This window comes from Quercus lobata, chromosome 2 (assembly GCF_001633185.2).
Source record: "Quercus lobata isolate SW786 chromosome 2, ValleyOak3.0 Primary Assembly, whole genome shotgun sequence".
Taxonomy (NCBI): Eukaryota; Viridiplantae; Streptophyta; class Magnoliopsida; order Fagales; family Fagaceae; genus Quercus; species Quercus lobata.
In genome coordinates, this window is record NC_044905.1 from 56,198,711 (window position 1) to 56,221,931 (window position 23,221).

The following is a 23,221-nucleotide window of genomic DNA, read 5'->3' on the forward strand; positions in this document are numbered from 1 at the left end:
GATCAAAACTTGGCCACATCAAGAATTTGAAGAACTTGAACCTTGAAAGAAGTGGGGTTAAAGTAATTTGTGATGTGGGAATAGAAGGGACTGTAATTATTATTTTTTGTTGTTCTGTCTGCTGAGATGGACTTTCAACCATGGTCACGGATGGACCAATCATAGCTACAATTGTTTCAGATCAATGCTTCCATAGCTGCCTTTGTGGTTTTTATATATATAGCTTCCACAGCTACGCTTTTACCCGGGCTACCCAAAGAGAAAAGAGTCAAAAGGAAAAATACCAAATTTGAAAATATTAAGGCCCGTTTGGTTTAGGACTGACTCAGTACTCCATTTTTATAACTCAAACTTAAAACCCATAATTCATTACCCAAACCCCATTATCACACAAGAAAACCCAACACTTTTGTTTGGATACAAAAGTCAGTAATATATCTCAGTTTTTATCTCCACTTTTTTCAAAATGGTGGACCCATCCACTGACACTACACAAGGTTATGGTTGCCACCCGCGTCCCTTTTCTTTTCTGTTCTTCATCCTCTTTCATATTCTCCCATCAAAAAAACCCATAAAATGCAGAGTAGCCGATACACCCAAACCCAGCTCCACCACCACCAACGGCAAACCCAGAAACCCACAACCACAACCTCCACCACCAACAGCCATCAACACAACCACAACCTCCACCAAAAAATCCGAATGAATCAAATATACAAACCCACCAACAGCCCTTAACCAAAACCACTATCTCCACCAAAAAATCCAAACGAATGCACAGAAAACCCACAACCACAAGCTCCACCACAGCCCAAGCCTCAAACCACCACAACCACAACAAAAAACCCAAACCCAAATCCTTAGATCGGAGACCCAAATCACTAAAATACGAAATTAAGGAGAGAGATGAACCGATCTGGTAAAGGGGAGGAGAGAGGGAGAGAGAAATTGCTTAGCCCGACGCGGTGTGAAAAACTGCCAGTGATAGAGCCCAGTCCGACGCGGTGAAGATTCTGCCACACCTCGGTTGTTTGTCTTCAACCACGGAGTGTTCATCTCAGGCGGCTTTACAGTGTCGGTTCATCATCTTAGATGCTGCTGGGAATGGAGTGTAGACGAAACGAGAGGGAGGTGGAGAGAGGGACGTGAGAAAGAGGGATTCTGAAATATTTGGGGAAGAAAAATGAACTGAATTGAAGCCTTTCCAATGGTGATATCAAAGGCTCTGGAAATGATTTGAGAATTCACTGCAAACGGGTCCCACAAAATCACAATATTTACCATTATGCCACTGAAACTCAGTTTTCAACTTTTGAAAATGCCAATTTTCTGTTTTCGGTTTCCATCCTTCTTACTCAAAACTTTGAGTTTTGAGTAATGGAAACAACATTAGAAAATCAAGCCAAACATAATTTTTTTTGTGGATCTCATGAAATTTGGATGATGGATGATGGAAATTAAGTGATATGACTCAGTTTCCATGCAATCCAAATGAGCCCTTAATAACTAGTTACCAAGTGCTTTGTACCTCAACTAACATCTCTTAGCATTTTTAGGAAAAGATATCTAGGGCCTGTTTGGGTAAGGAATTTTCGTCACTCAATTTCCGTCACTCAATTTCCATCACTCATCACTCATTACTCATAACTCATCACTCATCACTCATCACTCATTTTTTTACACTCATTTGGCAACATCATTTTTATTTTCATCACTCAATTTTTTCACACTATTCATGAACCCCACACCTGTGAGCCAGTACAGTAATTTTTTTTTTTTTTTTTTTAGCACCCAACTCACCGAAGTTAATATATAAAAAAAATAAAAAAAATAAAAAAATAAAAAAAAAATAAAAAAAAACCAAACCGAACAGCCAAGGAAAAGAAAAAGAAAAAAGAAAAAGGAAAAAAAAAAAAAAAAAAAAAAACAACGCCAACCCAGAAAAAAAAAAAAAAAAAAAAAAAAAGAAACAACGCCAACCCAGGAAAAGGAAAAGAAAAAGAAAAAAAAAAAAGAACAACGCCAACCCAAAAAAAAAAAAAAAAAAAAAAAAAAAAAAAAAAAAAAAAAAAAAAAAAAAAAAAAAAAAAACTGAACGGCCAACCCAGGAAAAAAAAAAAAAAAAAAAAACAAACAGCCAACGCCAATCCAGAAAAAAAAAAAAAAAAAAAAAAAAAAGTCAAAAGGTGGTCAAAAATTGCGGCTGTGGGTCCCTCATGTGTGTTTATTTACGGAAATGCCATTGAGTTATGAGTTATGGAAACTGAAAACAGCTTTTTGTTGTTTTCAGTTTCCATAACTCATAACTCAAAAATCAGAGAATTGAGTGATGGAAACAGAGTTATGGAAACAGAGTTATCGTTTGGCCAAACAACCTTTTTACTATGGGTCCCACCATTTTTGAGTTATGAGTTATGGAAACAGAAAATTGAGTTATCAAAAAACTCAATCCAAACGGCCCCCTAGCATTTGAATTCCTTTCCTATAACTATTGAATTATTGCCCGGGAGAGGAACTGTCATTTGGTGGAGGAAAAAGAGACATTACATTGATTTGTCACCAATTTTGATCTTTTTGACTACGGATATAGCATAGGAAGATTAAAAAATAAAAAATAAAAAACCCCTTTATAAAAAAATTACTCTTCCCAAAATTTTCTTTTTACTTCTTTAACTAACTTAGAAAATAAAAAATAAAAATCATTCTTGCTAAGAGCTTTGTAAATTAATTGATTGACACACTTTGATATTTTGAAATAAGATATTTAGGATTCAAATTATCCCTTTCCCTTATACCTAAAGATGCATCGGTGAAAAAAATTTTAAAAAAAAAAGAAAAAAAAGAAAAAAAGAGAAAAGTTTAGGAAAATTTTAGATATATGACTTGAATGCTAATGAATCAAGTTCGGGGGGATTACCACACTTCGCGCACTCAATACATGCATCATTTATTATAGCCGATTGGATCCAATTTTGTTATGTATGAGTCCTTTGTTCTTATCCATTGGCAATAGGGGTTTAACCGTTTAAGACCATAGGTTGAGCCCCAAAGCTTCCAATTAAATGAATGATTTTTCCATCGATGGCAACATGCATAACATTGATTGGCATTACATCAACATAATAAATAAAACTTTCCAAATTATAATTTCATGTGTGTTAGAAAGTCAACACGAAAGTTTTGTGAGGCATAATTCAAAAATATATTAACAATTTTTTAAGGTATAATAATGAAATATTGAAATTCCATTTTTAACGGTAGTTTCAAATGATTTGTAATATTTTACAAATAAATATCATCAATTATACAATGATTCAAGTGTTTCTTGAGTATTCAAAGTTGAATTAAGAACATCTTTATTACATGCTCACTAAATCGATGATTTAATTCTTATAATTGAGAATTTACTAGAACATATAAAATATCAAATCGACATTAATGTTCAATTGTAAGATCATCTTGTTGATGAAAAAAAAAAAAACAATTCTTTAGGTGGTTTAAACAACATAATAGGATCGAAATCTTGAAAATCCCAAGCTTTTAACTTTGGGTCCCGAGAAAGCAAACAACCAACATATTATAACTCACAATTCATTTGCATTCTCCTTAAGAGGAGGTTTTAATAAGAAAAATTTTATTGCTTTGTTAGTACAAATGATTTATTTCTGGAAGCTGGCTACAAGTACCAAACCTAGATATAGGTTAGGTGGTCACTCTAAATTTTTGGATTTTTTTGAGTTGACTTTCATTTTTGATTTTTTTTCGTACTAATATATATAATCTTTTTATAGTTCAATCGTAAAATCATCTTGTTGATTGAAAAAAAAAAAAAAAAAAAAATCTTTAGGTGTTTATTTTTTTGTTTTTTTTATAGGATTCTTTAGGTGGTATATCTCAATCATGAAATTGATGAAAGTCCCAAGCTTTTAACTTTGGGTTTCGAGAAAGCAAACAACCAACATTTCATAACTCACAATTCATTTGCCTTCTCTTTCAAAGAATATTTATTTATTTAAAGAAATTTGTTCTAGTACAAATGATTTTTTTTTGGAAGTCAACTACGAGTACCAATCCTAGATATGGGTTAGGTGGTCACTCTAAATTTTTGGATTTTTTTTTAGTCAACTTTCAATTTTGAGGATCAAAAATAAAGATTTTGAACTCAGCAATTTCAAATTTTTTCTACTATTCTATATAATCTTTTTATAGTTTTGCCTCTGATTGTGGATGATTAATTTGAAAAATCAATTACTATAAGAAAATTGAAAAATATTATTTCTCATACTATTTAGGTTGAATCTATTATGTTGTAGGTAGGCTAGGCTTTCACCCTAGAAAAAAGTCCGGTGCACCTCAACATTTCTAAAGCTACTGATATATATATATATATATATATATATATATATATATATATTACTACTTTGCCAAAAAATTTAGTGTGAAAATATACTATAAACATTTTAGATTTTAGGGTAAATTACAAAGTTGGTCTTTATCCTTTGCACTATATTTCAATTTGGTCCCTAACTTTTTAATTGTGTCAATTTGGTCTTTAATGTTTTTAGTGTCGTCTCAATTTAGTTCTTATTATTATCCTTTGGATGAAAAAAGCTGATGTGTTAAACATGACAATAAAAAATTATTTTTCATACCACATCAACTATTATCTAGATTGCCATATTAGCATAACTTAAAAAAAAAAAAAAAAAACTGTGACTAACCTCACATCCAAAATAAAATGATAATTAAAATTTTATTTAACATTTTAATATGTCACATCAGTATTTAAATGAAAAAAAATTATTCAAATAACCAAAATTTTTCATATTCTTTATACTTTCTTTTAATTTTTCCTGCACTTTCCCGATAATCAAACATATCTATGTTCAAAAAAATCCAAAAAGAAAAACTTCTTTACTTTTTTTTTTTTTTTTGATAATATGTAGAACTTTTAATGAACCAGAGAACTTAAGAGGAGCCCATGTTAGAACCATGGCAAACCTCCGGTAAGAAAACGTCAACCTTTGCTACCTAGCCAATAGCCACACATGTGGAGATTTATTAGCTTCCTATACAAATCCAATTGAAAATACATACACCGAAAGCCTTTGCTAGATTACAAACTATATAGCTCTAGCTTGAACTCCTTAATGGATAACTCTGACCCAGCCCCTGAATAGCCTCTGTGCAAGCTTTAGAATCACTTTTGATAATTTTTTTAAAAAAAAAAAGAATATGGAATGCTCGATTTCACCTTGGACTATGATTGAGTTGTAACTTGTTTTAAAAGAATCTTAAGCTTCTTTGAAACTTGCTGGGTTTTGGGGTTTCAACCACTGTACGTGTTACATTGGTACTCCAAAATGGGTTGTAGTTGGCTTAAGGAGAATGAGTTGGCTATATAGATTTGATTGGGTTTCGACCACCTAAATTGGTGTTTTCATTTCAAATCAATCTAAGATCTCTGGTTTTTTTTTAGAGTTGTGAGCTTGATTATGAATGTGAATGTTTGAATATGTTTTCATTTCCGTATGTGAAGGTTACATTTGCATCAACTCAAAAGAAATTTGAAAGGGTTGATTTTTGTAGGATTTGATTTCAGACTATGTTTGGATGCCAAGAAATTTAAAGGAAAAAAATGCAGATTAAAAATTATTTTTAATTATTTTTTCTTTTTCTTTAAAAATTGAGGAAGAAAGATTAATATATATTTTTTTGATAGGGAAAGATTAATATTTAATTTAATTATGATGCTTGTAGTTGCACAATTTTTCGGGCCCACGTTCTATTGATTGGGCTTAGGTCCAAAGCGCAACTCACAATAAATGTTCGTAGAGAATGGGTGAAAGAACTTGGCTTCAGTGAGCCCGTTCGGTCGGATGCATGGTTAATGCAGTTGCAGAAGATAAAAGACACAAGAAAGATTTCTCAGGTATAACTGTATTCTTTTTTTTAAGCCTCAGTACAATTTTTTCGTCCCCTTCTATGAGGGACTCCACTACATTATATAGCTCTCCTCTTTTCATCTCAACCTTACACCTGTTGATCATCTAAGCATCCACTTGAGCACCTGTCCCATCAGCCGCCCTCACCACTCACCTTGTGAGTTGCAGAGGCCAAGGTGGTACTGTTCAGGGGTCTTTTCCTCATTAATGCGGCCAAGAGGTTGGTTGGGGAGCAATTAATGGGGTGGTAGCTTTTCGTGGGATATTTTGGATTTTATTCATTTTATATGTCGGGAGGATGAACTGAATTGGCTGGGGATGGATTTTGGCCTGGGCTTCGTGATGTCCGAGAAGGAGTTACTCCTCGGAAAGGTTTCCTGGGCGTTATTGGGATTGAGTAATGCTTCCTGCGTGGCCTCTCCTCGGACAGGACGCTCCTCGGATGGGCCTGGATTTGGAGTAGCCCATTATTTTTGGGCCGGGCCCCACAATGCTGATATGGCAATCTAAATGGAAGTCTATATGGCAAAAAAATTATTTTTTATTTTGGCTGTTAGCTATGACACCATTTTCCATGAATCACTTAACAATAGGGACTATTTTGGCACAGTACTAAAAGGTTAGAGACCAAATTGACATAATTGAAATGTTAAGAATTAAATTGAAATATGATATAAAGAATAAGTATCAACTTTATAATTTACCCTAGATTTTAATTATGCAGTTATCGACAATCTTTTTCACTTTTCCACTTCTGAGGCCCTTCATTGTGCATTTTATTTTAAGACTTTTGAGGCCCTTCATCACCACTTTTGAACTCAAGTCTTTACTTCAGCCCACAAGTTGCCTTATTAATGAGATTGTGATTTACTAATTGTGTGACAATGGCAAATATATAATGGGCCGCCCATAGGTTCACCAGCCCAATAGGGCTCTACCTCGAGTTGAATTCATTCAAATTACAATAATGTTGAGGGCATAATATTTTTTTACAATGAGTTCCATCATTTTTTAAGTGATTGATCTGCAATCAACTGACATTCATGAACTCATTGCTCTTTTTCCACAACTCACAGTTTATTATCTTAGCAGATGTGAAATTTTATTATGAATAAAAACTGTGTCCATAGCATTATTATTCAAATTAACTCAATTGATAAAATTTATTTTATCTTAAATAAGAGATTTAGAATTTGAACTCTACTTATTCCAAAAACTAATTAGTGTCTTGAGCTTTATCATAAAGAAAAAAATATCATGCAACGAACATTAGGTTGAAATTATATATATATATATATATATATAAATGTATTCAAGTTGTGTACTAGTCTTAGAACCATTAGGGACTATGTTGTGCTTTAAAAAAAAAAAAAAAAATCTGTGAATAAAGATAATGCATTAAAAGAAGAGAGAGAGAGAAGAGAGAGAGAGAGGGAAGAGGAGGGCCGTATCCATCTCTAACCTTTGGGACAAAGACCCCTTTATTGGGTGCACCTTTAGTGTAATCAAGTGCTCTGGGCATGGTCCAGGCCCAGCCTCACAGACAGAAGAAAAAAAAAAAAAAAAACCCAAAAAACTTTGGGCTAGGATAAAAATTTATGGGCAGAAATTTATTGCCAGGTTATAGCCTGTATCTATTGTTGCAAGTGCTCTTCTTTTTACTCAAAAAGCTTTAATGAGTAGTGGCCAATAATCTATAGTTTAATTAACGCTTTTTATATGTTTTCAAGGGTCCAGGGTTCGAACCCCCTCCCCTACTTAAGATATATTTAGATAAAATATAGAGAGCTTAATGAGTGGTGATTATAAAAGTATAAAACAAGAGAATTTGCAGTCTGAAACTGGCTTTAATAGGGACTTGATCTGTTCAAAATACAGAGTCACTGTAGTTGACATTCTAGAGCATTATAATGTACTTGTTATTACATAACAATGTTTCTTAAAAAAACTAAACCCTTAAGCACATGCAGAATATAAATTATGCATAATTATAATTTACTTGTCCATTAGAAAATATATGAAACAAGTTATAATACACTCTCATACTTTCATTGAAAAAGAGACAAAACAAGGATATAGGAAAGTTCATCAAATACTAATGCAAACTTGTCATATAGCATACAAAGAACAACTAACCACTAGTCTTTTATTTGATGACTACCTAATATGGGTCACAAGCTTTATAACTCAATTGACACTTTCTAGTGTTTTCAACGAAAAGGTCCAAGTTCTAATGTCCCCTCCCCAACTATAAAATATCCAAAAATAAAATTCTACCTACTATGGGGCACAATATCTGATTCATACTTCAAATGGGTCATTTTAAATGGAATGTTTGAAGTTGTTAAATTGCCCTCAGTTGCCATCCTTTGAGTTCTTTCATGAGCCATCTCCAGAGCTAAACATTCTTTAAGTTCTGCCAACACATGACTCATGTCTGGCCTTTGGATAGCATATGATGGTATGCATGACATGGCTATCTCTATAGCTTTCCAGGCAGAAGTACTATTGAATTCTCCTTCTAATCTTGGATCAATAATGTTTTGAACATCACCCCTTTCAATCAAAGGATTAACCCAGTCAAGTATGTGATTGTTTCTCACAGGGCCTCGTACTATTGCAGTGCGGCCAGTGATTAGCTCAAACAAAATAATCCCAAAGCTATAGACATCGCTTTTCTTATTGAAGTTTCCAGATGATTGAAATCTGCATGAAAAACACAAGTGGATAGATCAATGCTAGAAACTCGTAAGTTGATGTAATTTTTCTAGTAATTACTTCCATTATATCCTAGTTGTACTTGGTGCTTAAGTGGTTAATTGCTTGAACCTTAAATTATAGTTGTTGGCACTCTTATGCTTATGACAACTTCCACTGGTGTAGAATGTGAGCCAAGCATCGAAATTATAATAGTATGTAATTAAAAACCGAAAAATTTCACAATTTTTGTGCTATTAAAAGAAATTCGTAAATTTGATAGGTTTTAAATGCATTGGGAACTTAAAATTGAATGATGTGATCCTCATTATGTACAGATTTCATTTAAACATATATACGTGATACTTGAAAAGTTAAATACGCTCTTGCTTCAATTTTTTTATTTTATTTTTTTTTTTTATTTTTTTTTTTTTATAAACAAGCATATCAAATTAGCAAACACTTACTCAGGATCAACGTATCCTAATGTACCAGCTGGGCGAGTTGACACATGAGAGTCATTTTCAGTTGCAAAGGCTCTAGACAGCCCAAAATCAGCTATCTTGGCTTGCATGTGTTCATTTAATAAAATGTTGGAAGGCTTCAAATCTCTATGGATTATAGGTGGCTTGCAACCATTATGTAGATACTCCAACCCTGCAACTCCATTAGAAAACCATTGCAAACCATTTCAAATTAAAAAAGAAATATATAATAGATGAATAATCATATAATCGATTTGTTTGCAAACCTTGTGCTGCATCCACTGCAATATGAATTCTCTCGTTCCAAGTTAATACATTTGTGTTTGTCACTGCAGCCAAAACATATCAATTTATCTTTTAGCTGGGCTGTTATAAAAATTAGCTCTAATTTCCCTATCATGTAAAGAAAATTAATAAAATTTGTATGCTGTTAGTCAAACTAAACATTCCTAATCAGCTAATCCTAATTGTATGAAATAGTAATAGCACTTCAGTTATATGAAGATTAGATTGGCTAGTTGGCACCCTATCCTCCCCTTTATGGTTGGTCTTTTGTTTTGAATCAGTGTATCATGAAAAGATTAGCTGGGCCTCTAAGGGGCAAGACTTGGTTACAGTTTCATAGGCCATGGTCGTTGTGTTGCATGATAACAGCAGGCAAAATGGGACTGCCCACTGGTAAATACTTGACAATAATCTGGCATGAGCTGCACCTGTAAGGTGCCCTGGTCTTACTCAAAGCCATCTAAATGCAGTTATGGTGCTCTATCCAAGCCTTGCCCTATACTAAATCTTGCTTTTGATTTGACAGAAATAACTTATAAAGGGTCATATGATGAAGAGCCTTTGGACACAAATAATAAACAGTAAATAACTATGTACCTGATAAATGCTGGAGCAGATTGCCATTAGCCATATACTCATATATGAGTGCCTTTTTTGCACCCTCATCACAGTATCCAACAAGAGAAACCAAGTTTTTATGATGAACTATCATTAAAAGTTGTGCCTATATTTCAAACCAATTCAACAATTTAATTGGATGAAAAACTTTTAGCTGCATGATATAATCACAGTTTCTATTTAAAATTAAATACTCAAGTAATTGAAAAGATTGGCTGCAATGTCCAATCTAACCTCTGCTCGAAATTCCTTATAGCCTTGGTTTGAAGAAGCAGAGAGCAACTTAACAGCAACTTGAGTTTCATCTTTCAGTTTGCCAAGGTACACTTTTCCAAATCCTCCTCCTCCAATGATGGTTCTAAAGTCATTAGTTATGCTCACAACTTTTGAGTAGCTATACTGTTGATTCTTTGATTTGATGTTGGATTTGGTAACCATATCTACAAGAAGGAAGATTTTCACAATTGTAACAATCACAATCTATTAAAAAATGTTTTCAGGGATGTGGGGGAATATGTATAGTTTATGTTCTAAATCCCTCAATGTTGTGTCCTCAAATGGATTCCATCTCACACAGTATTTTGAAGGTTAAATCCAGAGTCTACTATCCCAGACAGCAAATGCAAATAAACTCATGGGCTTGGGCCACCGAATCCATCTGCAGCAACATTTTAGCCTTCTCCGGATAAAGCTGAAGGAAGTCCTGGATTGCATGCTCATCCATATTTTTCACTTCAGGATGAGTTGTCCAATTTTATAAGGTCAGCATGGGCTCAAGATTGTATGAAGTGATCTCCCTAAGTTTGCTGGCTTTATCAATCTGAATATCATGAATTGAAGATGACTGGAACAGGTTCTTTTACAAAACAGCAGGGGATTGGGATGACATGGTTTTGGTGTATAGAGGGTAATAACATTTTCAATTCTATTGAACAGTGAACTTCATGGAGACTTCGGTTGATAATCTCTGACTCTGTGGCACAGTAGTTGGATTGTTATTTACCTATTTAATTTTTTGGCAATGCTAGGTGACTATAGGTATGGACCCGGTGTGTCGAAGCATATATAGGAATTTGCAGGAGTTGTGGCTGCATTTTTGTGTATCTGGAGATCTTAATGAGTACTGAAAGCTCGACAACTTTCCCACGGATGTAATTATTACTGTTATTAATATTTTGTCTTTGGTCGAGCAAAAAGGGTACCACTACAGTCCCAGGATGCCAATACAGAGAAAAATACATCCCACTTAAACCATAAAGTAAGGTACAGGACAACTGAAACATTACTCAAGCAGGATTCATACCCAAGAATTGCATGAAGAGAATGAGTGCACTTACCACTTGCTCACATGTTGAATGGTCCATGGATGTATTCAAAATTGTTGATCAAATGCATAATTTACTGTCTTGACTCTTGATTATGTAATTGGCCACAATGGCCACAGGTGAAATCTAATTAGGCGTTAGCTTTATTTTCTTCAATTTCTATAATTATCTTTCATAACTTTCTTAAAGGCTTTGGTGTATCAAAGGAAAAATAGGAATAGCTGGGATTGGGTGATACATCTCTTGTAAACGACCTCACTTCGGTGAAAAGTGATACTGATTACACAAGCAGAAAATAAAGAAAGAAGTACCTCCTTTTCTTTTCCTTCTATAGATAACCAAAGCACTAAAGATGAACAGAAGGACCAGGACTGCTGCTATAGATGATGCAACAATTGGAACAACAACCTCCTTTTTCTTCTTTCTCTTGCATGGAACTGACAGACAAAGATCTGGATTTTCGCCAACACTTGCACAAAAAGCATCAAGGTAATAAGCCATGGTAAGTAAGTCTTTAAACATAGTCTACATGGATAGATAGTGCAGTCATCATGCAATACAAATTGATGTTTGAAATATAAATGACATCTATTGTACATATCAGTGAACAACATTTACTTCTTTTCTCTCTCTCTCTCTCTCTCTCTCTCTCTAGTTTTGGCTGTATAAAAGGCAGTTATAAAGGGAAAAGATAGAAAACACAGGTAAGTGACAAAATGAACTTAGAATTATTAAGTACATTAAAATATTGGAGAAAGGAAGATAAGCTAACCTCAAGGCCAATTTCCCATCCCTAAACTTCTGCAGAAGAGCCTCAGGAACTGAACCTGTGAGGTTGTTCCCACTTACATTACTGCAAAGATATTGTTATGCAGATCACCTCAATTTCCTTCCCCAAAAAGTTATGTTTTTAATACCAAGATCAAAGCTCAACAACTTACAGGGTGTTCAAATTCGGTAGTTCCGACAAAAATTCTGGCAGTGGCCCAGTTAAGTCATTGTATGATAAATCCCTGAAACAGTAGTTAGCAAGATTTTGAGAATAACATATCCACATATGTTAAGATAAAAAACTGTTTTCTTTTTGAAAAATCGATATGAAATTGCAGGACTTGCATATAGCATTTTTCAATTAAAAACCCCTGGCATTAAATCCCACAATTACACTCTCCAAGCATTGAATCCTTTGGTAATTAAGGGATCCACCATCTATCTGCCGATTGGTAATCTCAACCTAGCAGATAGAGTTGCTTGACCTGCCGGTGTCTAGATGGGACTATTTTACATCAACTGAATGTTAAACATCAATCACAATTCAAATTAGAACTCACAAGGACTGCATTGCCTTGAGATTGGAGAACGAAGTTGCAATCTCCCCTGTCAAATTGCTTGAGCTCAAGTTCCTGCTTGTCATTAAGAAAGAAGGCAGAATTGTTGCAATTTTTTGAAAGATAATTTACATTTCAAACAAGATTTTTCTCATTTTTGGAGAGGTTCTGTGTTTGAACATTCCGTAAAAATTAAATAAATTCAATCAAATATCAGAAGGCATGACAGAACATTTTTTTTATTGCATATGAAAGGAGCTTGTTCCATTGTCAAATGTCCTAAAATGATGCATCATATTTTCATATCAGTTAATATCAGGGTCCATTTTATGTGATCCTCCAAGTTAAGGTAGAGTTTTTCCTGTAAGATGATATATTGATTGAAATATTACAACATGAGTCACCAAAAGTTTTGATGTTTTGGAAGTGCACTTACAGTGAGATGATCCTTGGATGATTGTCGCCACTGCAGTTCAAACCATCCCAAAAGTATTCACTTGGGACACATGGATCGCCTTGCCAGTTTCTACTAGTCACATTGTAAAGTTTCTTGATGTCTGTGATAGCCTCAACTATAATTTTTTTACTCAAAAAGAACATGGGAATGAAAGTTGGGTGAATTCGTAATACAAAATCATATAGAAAAATGAAAAGTGACAGGTAGATCCAACATTTGCAGAAAATTGAACATATATGCCTTTGCTATCTTGATGAATTGCCAGATTGTAGCATATATGATGTTCAAAGTGAACTTCCAACAGAAAATTCTGTGGTGACCAGCAACAATGCAAGTCATGATACCATGCCATTTCATCAAATCTGTGAAATAATTTGAAGATTTCTTTCACAGTAAATTAACGAACTTGTATGACCCTATTCTATGTGGCATGGAGAGATTTGTTTATTTTATTTTATTTTTTGGGGAAAAAAAAAAAAAAAAAAAAAACACAGATTTCATTGATAGATGACAAAAATATTGACATGGCCAAAAAGTGTTGTGGCTCGGATAAAAGTTGTATAACAAGGATTTCTCGACTAAAACTGCTATACAAAAAAATTTCATTTTCTATTTTGGCAATGAACAAAGGCTCTTACGGAAAACTCTTCTTCTTGATGGCTCTGTCTTCCTAGTCATTGAAAGGACCATCACCGATATTTTAAAGCCGTATTGTATCAGCAGTTAAAGTATCTCTTATTCATATAAGTTAGCAGCAAACTGAGCATAATCCTTGCGAGGAAGATAGAAAAGAGAAGAAGACATACCATCATCTATGGCAGTTGGTTTATTTGGGAGATCTTTCAACACAAAAATCTCAAGAGCATTGAGGATTGGAGGAAGCTTAGTTCCCTCAGCTGCAGATATTGAAAAGTGAATCCGCTCTCCACTAATTGGCGGTTCGTTTTGGGCTATGGTTTGTGGTTTTAGGTAATCCAGTTTAACAGATTCTGTCAGGTAGCGCTCACCGTTCAAATCAATTTTCAATTCCCTCTGCTGGCCAGCTTCATGCTTCTCAATCTCAACAAAGTGAAAGTAAACATAGCATTTTGAATGAGAATCTGGAGGACTCCAGTATAAGCTCAAGGGCAAGCTTGAGTTCTGTGTTTTGGCAGCAGTCCTCAATACTACTTCTGGTAAATTATAAGGATTCTCACTGCTCTCACTGTAAATAGTTGAGCCTGTTGTAATTGGGATCCAATCAAATAGTACAGGTTTCCAACTGCGATCATAGGTATCATTTGGATACCTAAAAAGAGAGAGAAAAAGAGAGATCATATTTTTATTGGATGCTACTAGAACAACTTCATATATTATTTATGTAAGTAGGCATTCAAGTGCTTTTGTTGTTTATGAACATGAACAAAATAACTAGAAACTTAAAATACGGTCACCATGGAAAATTTACGAAATGCATCAGGGGGGTGAGCTCACTTTTCTTGACATATAAGTTTGAGAACATATAACAGAAATGTGATAATCCCGAGTGATGTAAAAGTTATCATAAAATGAAAGGCATGCAATAATTTTTTTTCATATGCAATGGAATAAATTCATTAATTTTCTTCATATGCAATGGATTGAGTTCTAGCCATGCCATTGAAGATGAATATTCAGTGATAGAGAAAAGTTCGGTTGTAAAAATAAAAGACAAACGAACATGAATTCAAATATGAGATCCAGGAAATTGTTGAACTAATTTAATTTTAGCTCGGGAAGGTAAACAAGATTCACCTGATGCTAAAGTCAGAAAAGTTCCTGCCAGTGTCATATCCCCTTATTTTTGTAAGTGCCCTGCCATGAGTTTGATAAATGGAATTGTCCAAATGCCGCAGTTCCAATGCTGAAATAAAGGGCACCCCATGGCCAGTATTTACTAGACACACATCTATGTAATCCGTCAAGGGAACATGAATGATGTCATAATAATCACCAAATGGTCTAATTTCTGTTAAATTCACGGTTGTCCATTCATTAACCCCAAGATGTAGGTCGAATATTGGTTCCTGGTTTTCACCATCGTAATTCCCATATACGAATCTTGCCCTGATCAAATAATTATTGTTTTTGCCTTGCTCTGGTCTCAGGGTGTAACAATTCCTTGTGCCATTGGGAAAACTTCTCAAGTTCTTGGCGTACTGTTGAAGATTTCCAAGTGAATCAGGGGATACCGCCTTAACTATTCCAGTGTCTATCAATTCTTTATCTGACATGTAAGGGATTTTGGTTTCCTCATCAATGTAATCCTCATTGCCGCCACAATCAATGGTAATGAAACCTTGAAATTTTGAAAAAGAAAGAGGGGGTTAGTTAGACATAAGTAATCTATATGGTCTCCTCAAAGAAGGTACCAATGAGTTTCAGAACACCCTATGTTTTTCAGTGACAAAATAAATTTGGCACCAAAATTCCTAAGACACAAATTTTCAAATAGCTTAAGCTCCATGCATAGGTGAGTCAATGTTGCTGCAACACCTACCTTTTTGTGGCCTTGTGAACTCCCATGCTAAGACAAAACTTTATATGTATGTGAAAGCCAAAACATTGGTTTTGATTTGTTTAAAGTTTCATATTATTCAGATGTTAACCTTTTTTTTAATACCAAAATTGTAGTGTTTAGCGTTTACTAATTAAAAGCTACCAGCCTATTACACAAGTGAATAGGAATTAATTATTCATTTGATAGAACAACTTCCTAAACCGCCTCGTTGTGTTTAACAAATTTACATGGATTGAGGAACATAGTGACTCTCTAGTCAAAGAGACATACAATTGAACAGACAAGTTGTATTAACACTTGAGAAACATTAAAATGCTGAGGCAATAGGGACCAAGAAAAAAAAATGATGAATTGAACATGCACATGGGCAGCTATACTAATGAAAGGAATCAAAAGATAGGTGAATGAATCTCTGAAATAAATCTTTACTTCACAATGCTGTGCTCTGCATAGGGGTCGTTGTATGCATGCTAACAAATAATAACATTAAGATATCCTAGATGACTTTAAAAACAGTTCTGAACATGGAAACATGTTTGAAAAATTTTGCTATTCAGAACATTTTGGAAATTGCAATGCTTTTCCATTAGACAAAAATCATTACAATGTCAATTGTGCAATATCTTGAACAGAAACGTTTGTCTTGACGAGGTTTCTTACAAATGTGAGAAACATTGACTTTGATAGTCAGCTATCTTCCTAGGGAAAAAAAATAAAATAAAAAAGCTTTATCCTTTTTTTTTTTTTTTTTTTTAAGTCCAATTAATGAATACCTTTATGGCATTTGTTAATGGATAATTAAAAAAAAATTAATATCACTTTTTATGGAAAATCTAAAAAGTTATTAAAAAAAATCAATTATATTTTCTTTTCCTATAAAAAATTTCTAAAAATACTTCATAAACCAATACTCTGGCATCCATTAACTTCTCAAAAAATAAAAACTTTAAAAAGAGCATGTGTGTGTCAACTTTAAATGGTCTCTTGGAAGCAGGGTTGCTGTTATGAAACACATTTGGAACCTTTTGGCTAAAGTTGGTTCTCTTTGGGTTGCATTGGTACATGTGGTTCTTTTGAAGGGTAAAGTACTTTTGGAATGTTAAAATTCCACAACAAAACACTTGGAGTTGGAGAAATTTGCTCAAATAAAGGAATGAGGCTAGGCAATTCTTTAAGTTTGAAGTAGGAGATGGTACTAAAAACATCATCTTTTGGTTGGATTGGTGGCATCTAGAGTGTGTTGACCAATGGGCAATGGGCTTGCTCCCTAGCTTGATGAATTTTAAATAAAGTCTAACTGAAGTAAAGTCTAAGAAATAAAATTCTAACCATAAAATGAATTCTCTATTTTAACTGAAATGGATTAAATCCTGTTCTCTCAATTTTCACAATGAATTCATGAAATTGAAATAAAAATATAGTAACAAGTCATTTTTGGAATTGGGCCATATGTTTGGGCCAGATAGGTACCCATGTTGACAGCCCAATATCAGGAAATCTTAACCCGCTGCAACGCTTCTCCAAAAGAACTAAAAGAAAATCCTGTATTCAAAATAAATCCTCACCAAAATTAAACTTGAAGATGCCAGAAAATTTTGTACACATAAACCTATACAAAAACTTTGATCGAAAAATAAGAAACAATCTCAAATTCTAGTCAAAGAAATGGAGAGAGATTGGAAGAATCGTGAGCCTTAGAAGAAAGAAGAAGAGGAAGAGATGGTGAGAGTTTGGGTGAGAAGTGAGAACTAAAAACATGGTCTCGGTCTTTGTATTGTATCCCAGACTCGAATGTGCAACTTCTTCGCTTTGGTCAGGAAGTTTTTAGATGGCATCATGGCGGAAATTCCTTTTCTTCTTCTTCTTTTTCTTATGAAAAAATATTGGTGAAAACACCATTTTGATCCCTACATTTTGGGGCAATGGTCAATTTGGTCTTTACATTTTGGTAGCGGTCAATTTGGTCCCTCTTATTTTCAATTTGCAATCAATTTGGTCTCTACTGTTAACTCATTAACGGAAAATGCCTATGTGGCAAACGGATTGCATTGTTGGCACATCTAATATTAAAATATTAAATAAAATGCTGACATGTTTGAATTTTAGTGGCCATCTCAGCACTTATTCGTAAAAAAAGCCACCTCAGCTATATATATATATATATATAACAATTTATTTTTTAATTTATATTTCTTACAATTTCTTTAATTCAAAAAAAAAAAAAAACACTGTCTCTCTGAGTCTCCTCAATCTTTAATCTCCATCTCTCAATTTCTTTAAGTCTTATATGTCAAAAGTTGAAACCAAAAAGCCCACTTGTCTCCTAAAGAAATAGAGCACAATCAATTCCTTCATTCGTGGTTATCTTATCTCCCTCTTCTTAAGCCACTCTCTCAAACAAAATCAGAATAAAAAATCCCACCATCAACTAACTCCTTCATCCCAAATGCTAACCATTCGAGACCCACAAGCCACCCATCAGACCTCCATCAACGAAAGGCCCCAAACCAACAACTGAAACCCATCCCTAATCTACTAGGTATAAACCCATCCCAAAAGCACCGCTTGGTGTTTGGAGTTTAGAAATAGTCTAGTGCCACGACGCCATATGAGGAATCTACTGGGTACTACGACAAAAGATTTTTTGATTTGGTTGTGGGTTTGGTTTGGGTTGATTTATGGGTTTGATTTGGATGTGTATTTGAGTGAGCCTCTGTTTGTTTGCTGAGAAAAACTAAACAAAATGTCTGATGGATGAGATGTCAACGGTTGTTGCTGCAAACGCTGAAGCTCCTCCACGAAGTTGCTGAAGATGGGTTTATAGTTTATGATTTATGAGAACGTTTAGATTTGGTTAAACTCCCCAACTATAGATTTTGGGTTTGGGGAAGAAGAACAATAAATGGTGTTGAGCCAAAAAATATTTGGTAAAGTAAATGATGAGGTAAAAATTTTGTTTGGTTAGTAACTGCAGATTCTGGGTTCGGGGGAAGAACAATGAAGAACATTTTGTAAAAGTAAAATGAAATTATCTTTGATTAACGAAATTGCAAGAAAATAAAAGATAAAACAAAGTAAGGAAAAAATTGGTGAAAAAATTATTAAAAAAAAATAAGTTGATGGCTTTTCTTTTTTTTTGCCATGTAAACACTGAGTGTTCATTAAAATTCAGACACATTAGCACTTTATTTAATATTTTAATATTAGGCATGCCAACAATGTAATCTGTTTGTCACGTAGATATTTTCCGTTAGTGAGTTAACGATAGCGACCAAATTGATTGCAAATTGAAAATAAGAGGGACCAAATTGACTATGACTCCAAAATGTAGGGACCAAAATGATGTTTTCGCCAAAAATATTTTGATTAGGGAGTGTGTGATTGTGTGGATTTAGCTTTCTTAAAAAAGTATGACAATGCACCAATTTAGCTCAACTTAAACTAAGTAATGCTATAAAAACAAATTATTTTATAACATTTTTACAAACTGCTAATATGATATTAGTATTTTCCAAATAATTATTAGTAAGTAAAAATATGATGTTAGCCAGATTAGAACAAGTAAGAATTTACTATATTAATAGTTTGTAAAAATATTGTAAAATAGTTTATGACTGTACTGTAGTATTACTCAATTGCATCTCTTGTTGTTTCTAAGGAAAAATTTAAGATTCAAAATCCCCGTTCCAAATTATTGAATTATATATATATATGTGTGTGTGTGTGACTTGGTAGTATTTTATTTGAAGAAAACTTTTTATAAGTTTTATCCAAATCATAAAATAATAATAATAATAATAAAAGAGTAGTAATATTCACTTCTTTTACTTGACTTCCTTATTAAAGTCAATATACTTAAAAACAAAAGGTACTAACAGAATATGTACGACTTGTCATAAACCAGTTAAAAAATTCAAGTATTTAATTAACACTCACGTCCAAATCTATTGGTAATATTCGCAAACACGGTTACATTCTCTTACTTGATATTGGACCAAAAAAAAAAAAAAAAGGTAAAAAGACAAGCGGAGTCATTTATGCTTAAGACTTTCAAGTCAACTTGAGGTTAAGAGGGAACAAAGCTCGAGTAAAAAACAGAACAAATAACTAAAAAAAGAAGTGGAGTAATTTTGATCATAGGAATACAGTTTCTAAAAAGAACAATGCTCTAGCAAAAAACAGAAGAAGGCTGTATTAACTATGAAAGCTAGCACAGCAAACTTCTCTACAACACATGAATTACTCGCTCCCTTGTACAAGAAAGCATGCATAAATGCACAACAACTTGGCAAGCACCAAAGAAGAAGAGAGAAATGTTGATTGACCAAAATTCGAAGAAGTACTTACCGGGAATTTCATCAAGTTTTCTTCCAGCGTTCTGATTACTTCCTGCAGCTAGTCTTGAGTTGCCAACAAAAGTTATGGCTAAAACAAAGAGGAGCCGCGCTTTTAGATTTGATGCGCTATTCATTTTGGTCTTTCGCAGCAAACTTTTGTTCATGCTATTGCTAGTATTTATTATATTAAGACATACGAGAGTGCGAGGCATATATATATGGAACTAGCAAATAACTTGCTCTCGTTTATTTAGAAAAGTGAGTAGTAACATAAGACCGCATAGACATATATGAGCCCCACATGTCTCACCGTGTGAGAGAGAAGACAAAATTTGACTCATTCTTTGTTATAAGTTATCACTACTGTTAAAGGATAGAGTTTCCCTTCCAACTCACCACCGGGTAACTAGAGTATCTCAGTTTATTTTTAGTCATATAACTTACTTAAATGGTTTTATAAATCCTTATGTAATGGGTGTTTGGAGAAAAAAAAATTCATTATTAAATAAAATTTTCATTTAATTTATTCTTGTTGTTGTAAGTGGGACGAGAGGAATTGAAACTTGTGACTCATTTCATGATAATTGCTCCTTACCATTAGGTCAAGAAATTAGTGAGGGTCTTTTCTTCTTCTTTTTTATTATTATTTTTTCAATTATTTTTTATTTTTTATGTAGAGGTAATTTAAAGTAAGATCCTTTATTTGAAAATAATAAATCTTACCAATTAAGTTAACTGAAACTCATGGTAGAAAACTTTACGTCTAGCCACATGACATAACATTGATTCCTTATCTGTATTAATTTAATGACATAACAAATTAAATTTTATTAAACTTTGAAATTTCAATAAGTAATAAATTAAATCGTTAGTCTATATTAAACTCTAAGACAATGTCATTCTACTAAAATGGATTGAAGTTAATTTGTTACTTTTTAAAGAATTGGGTTAAAATTAATTTTTCCCTTTATTTTTTTTAAATATTAAAGAAAAAAAAAAAAAAAAAAACCACCTTCGATTGTTTATATTTACTATAGAGCATGCCCAATTGTGAATCATTAATAAGGGATTAAGATCTAAAATTTTTAGGGTAGCTTTATTGTGGGATTTATAAAATCTTATACATTCATTTTCAAACAAGTAAAATAAATTTTCTATATCATCATAGTTTAAATAAATACCAAAATAGAGAATGTTAGCGTTTATCTAAATGTTGATGACTTGGTAAAATTTAATCAAGTCATTTCAATATGGATGGAATAATGGAAAAATTTTGGGAATCCCATGGTGGAATTACCCTAAAAATTTAGAGGATTCGCTTTGTATTGATAGCATTTTTTTTTTTTTTTTTTTGGGGTGAAAAAATAAACAAAACCCTCTTGTGGTTTTCCTATAAAACACAAAACCCAATCCTTGATTTTTTGAGTATAACACCAAATCCCACTATGATATTTTGTGTGTGTGTGTGTAAACGGCTCATTGTATAATATTGAACCCCTTCGGGCTTTAATTAGAGTGTAACACGAAGCCCCCATGTGGTATTGTTTCCTATGAAAATATAACTCTAAATATAGACACGTGTTATCATAAGAGCAATTCATCATTTATTTTAATGGATGTTTAACGGTAAACATAAAACAACATTACATTGGTTAAGTTTTTTGTTTAAAACTTTGCAGAGTTTTTGTGTTTTAACAAGAAACCATTTTGTGGGGGGGGGGGGGGGGGGTTGGTGCATTTTTCTAATTTTTTGCCTTTTCCTTTTGTAAAAGTGCATTCCAACTCATAACTCAACATTTAATATCCATAACCTGTGCTAATAAAGCAACCATGACTGTTAACAACACACAAAAGAAATTGAACCAATATTTCCTCCAAACACATTATGTAGTGGTTCATAAAGTCATATATGTATATTTATATTATTTATACAAGTCATATCACTATTAAGCATGTCATATAAGTACAAATGAATAATTTCTTAAGTCATCGTATGTAGTAGGTTGAGGGGACTTTCCTCCTAACTAACTTCGTCCAAAAGAAAATTATTACCCAATTATAAATCAAGCTTTTCTTTCTAGAGATGAATATGAACATTTAGATTTATTTAAAGTTTGATTTGGTCAGTCCCTCGTGTATGGCACGCCAGACTGATACAATCTACCTAAAAAAATTTGAAGGTCAACTTTTGAAGAGTACTCCTAATAAAGTAGGTAGACCAAAATCAAAGCCAACCCTCACACAATAAGGGTCATTTAAAATGTTACCTGTCATTGGCTGAAATGAAATATAAGGCAAGTTCCGTGAGTAGAACTTTGGGTGTGGACTTGAAGACTTTGGGTGTGGACTTGAAGACTTTTAACCCTTTCGGGTAAGTCAACAGTCAACACGACTTATACATCAATGGAATTTTGAACCAGTTTGTTTGGTTGTGGTCATATTGTCTACGCGTTTGTTTGACGAAAAACGTTTTCCCAAAAAGTAATTTTTTTTTTTTTTTTTGTTTAAAGATTTGACTCGTTTTGCTTATGTTTTGGTTTGATTGCGATTTTGGAATAGGTTAAAAATATAAATTTTATGTTATTTGACTCGTAGGAAAAACGAAAATCAATAATATTGTTGTAATTTCAATAATTATATGATTAAAAACTTTCATTTACGAAATTATATCTCAAATATGAAAATATACCTCAAATTTGGGAGTTTAGAAGCCTCAAATGGATAAATATACCCCAAATTTGAAAAATATTAAAAAAATCAAGTGGGAAAGAAGTTAATTGAGAAAAAAAGAAAAAGAAAAAAGAAAAGGTCATTTAAGAAAAAAAAATCATTCGTCATTCAATGTTGATCAATAATTTAATTGGTAATTAGAAGATGTTGAGGTGGAAGCTGGAAGGCTGAACTTTGTATCCTAAACTTTTCGAATATATATTTTGCATCTTAAACTAAGACCTTTGTTACACTTTGCACCCCAATATTAAGTTTGTCATTAACTTGGATGGAAAAATATGACATCATATGAAACTACTCAATTGTCCATCTTCTCAATCCCTTAAAAACAAAGAAGAAATTACACTTTATCACTTTAAACTATATTCTTGATTACACTTTGTACCCCAAACTTTGGATTTACATCAAAGTTAATGGCAAACTTAATATCGGAGTGTAAAGTGTAACAAGAGTCATAATTTAGAGTATAAAATAT

General features: G+C 33.2%; 1 protein-coding gene across 1 annotated transcript; it reads right to left on the reverse strand.

Moving 5' to 3' along the window:
* Positions 1-8,049: 8,049 nt before the first annotated feature.
* LOC115975923 (putative leucine-rich repeat receptor-like serine/threonine-protein kinase At2g19230) lies at positions 8,050-20,175 on the reverse strand. The gene is made up of 13 exons (XM_031096981.1): positions 20,027-20,175; positions 14,914-15,457; positions 13,947-14,428; positions 13,120-13,255; positions 12,687-12,758; positions 12,297-12,368; positions 12,128-12,208; positions 11,667-11,824; positions 10,265-10,470; positions 10,010-10,136; positions 9,394-9,456; positions 9,110-9,299; positions 8,050-8,651 (listed from the first exon to the last, which is right to left on the reverse strand). Exons 1-13 carry the CDS (start codon positions 20,148-20,150, stop codon positions 8,219-8,221), a joined length of 2,688 nt encoding a protein of 895 aa, XP_030952841.1. The 5' UTR covers positions 20,151-20,175; the 3' UTR covers positions 8,050-8,218.
* Positions 20,176-23,221: the final 3,046 nt, after the last annotated feature.

Excerpts from the sequence above, each read along its gene's own strand:
- LOC115975923 (XM_031096981.1), bottom strand. The coding sequence starts at position 20,150 with ATGAATAGCGCATCAAATCTAAAAGCGCGGCTCCTCTTTGTTTTAGCC. Across the intron at positions 15,458-20,026 it reads AAAACTTGATGAAATTCCCG|GTTTCATTACCATTGATTGT; the intron begins GTAAGTACTTCT and ends CAAAATTTCAAG. Across the intron at positions 12,759-13,119 it reads CATCCAAGGATCATCTCACT|GAACTTGAGCTCAAGCAATT; the intron begins GTAAGTGCACTT and ends AATGACAAGCAG.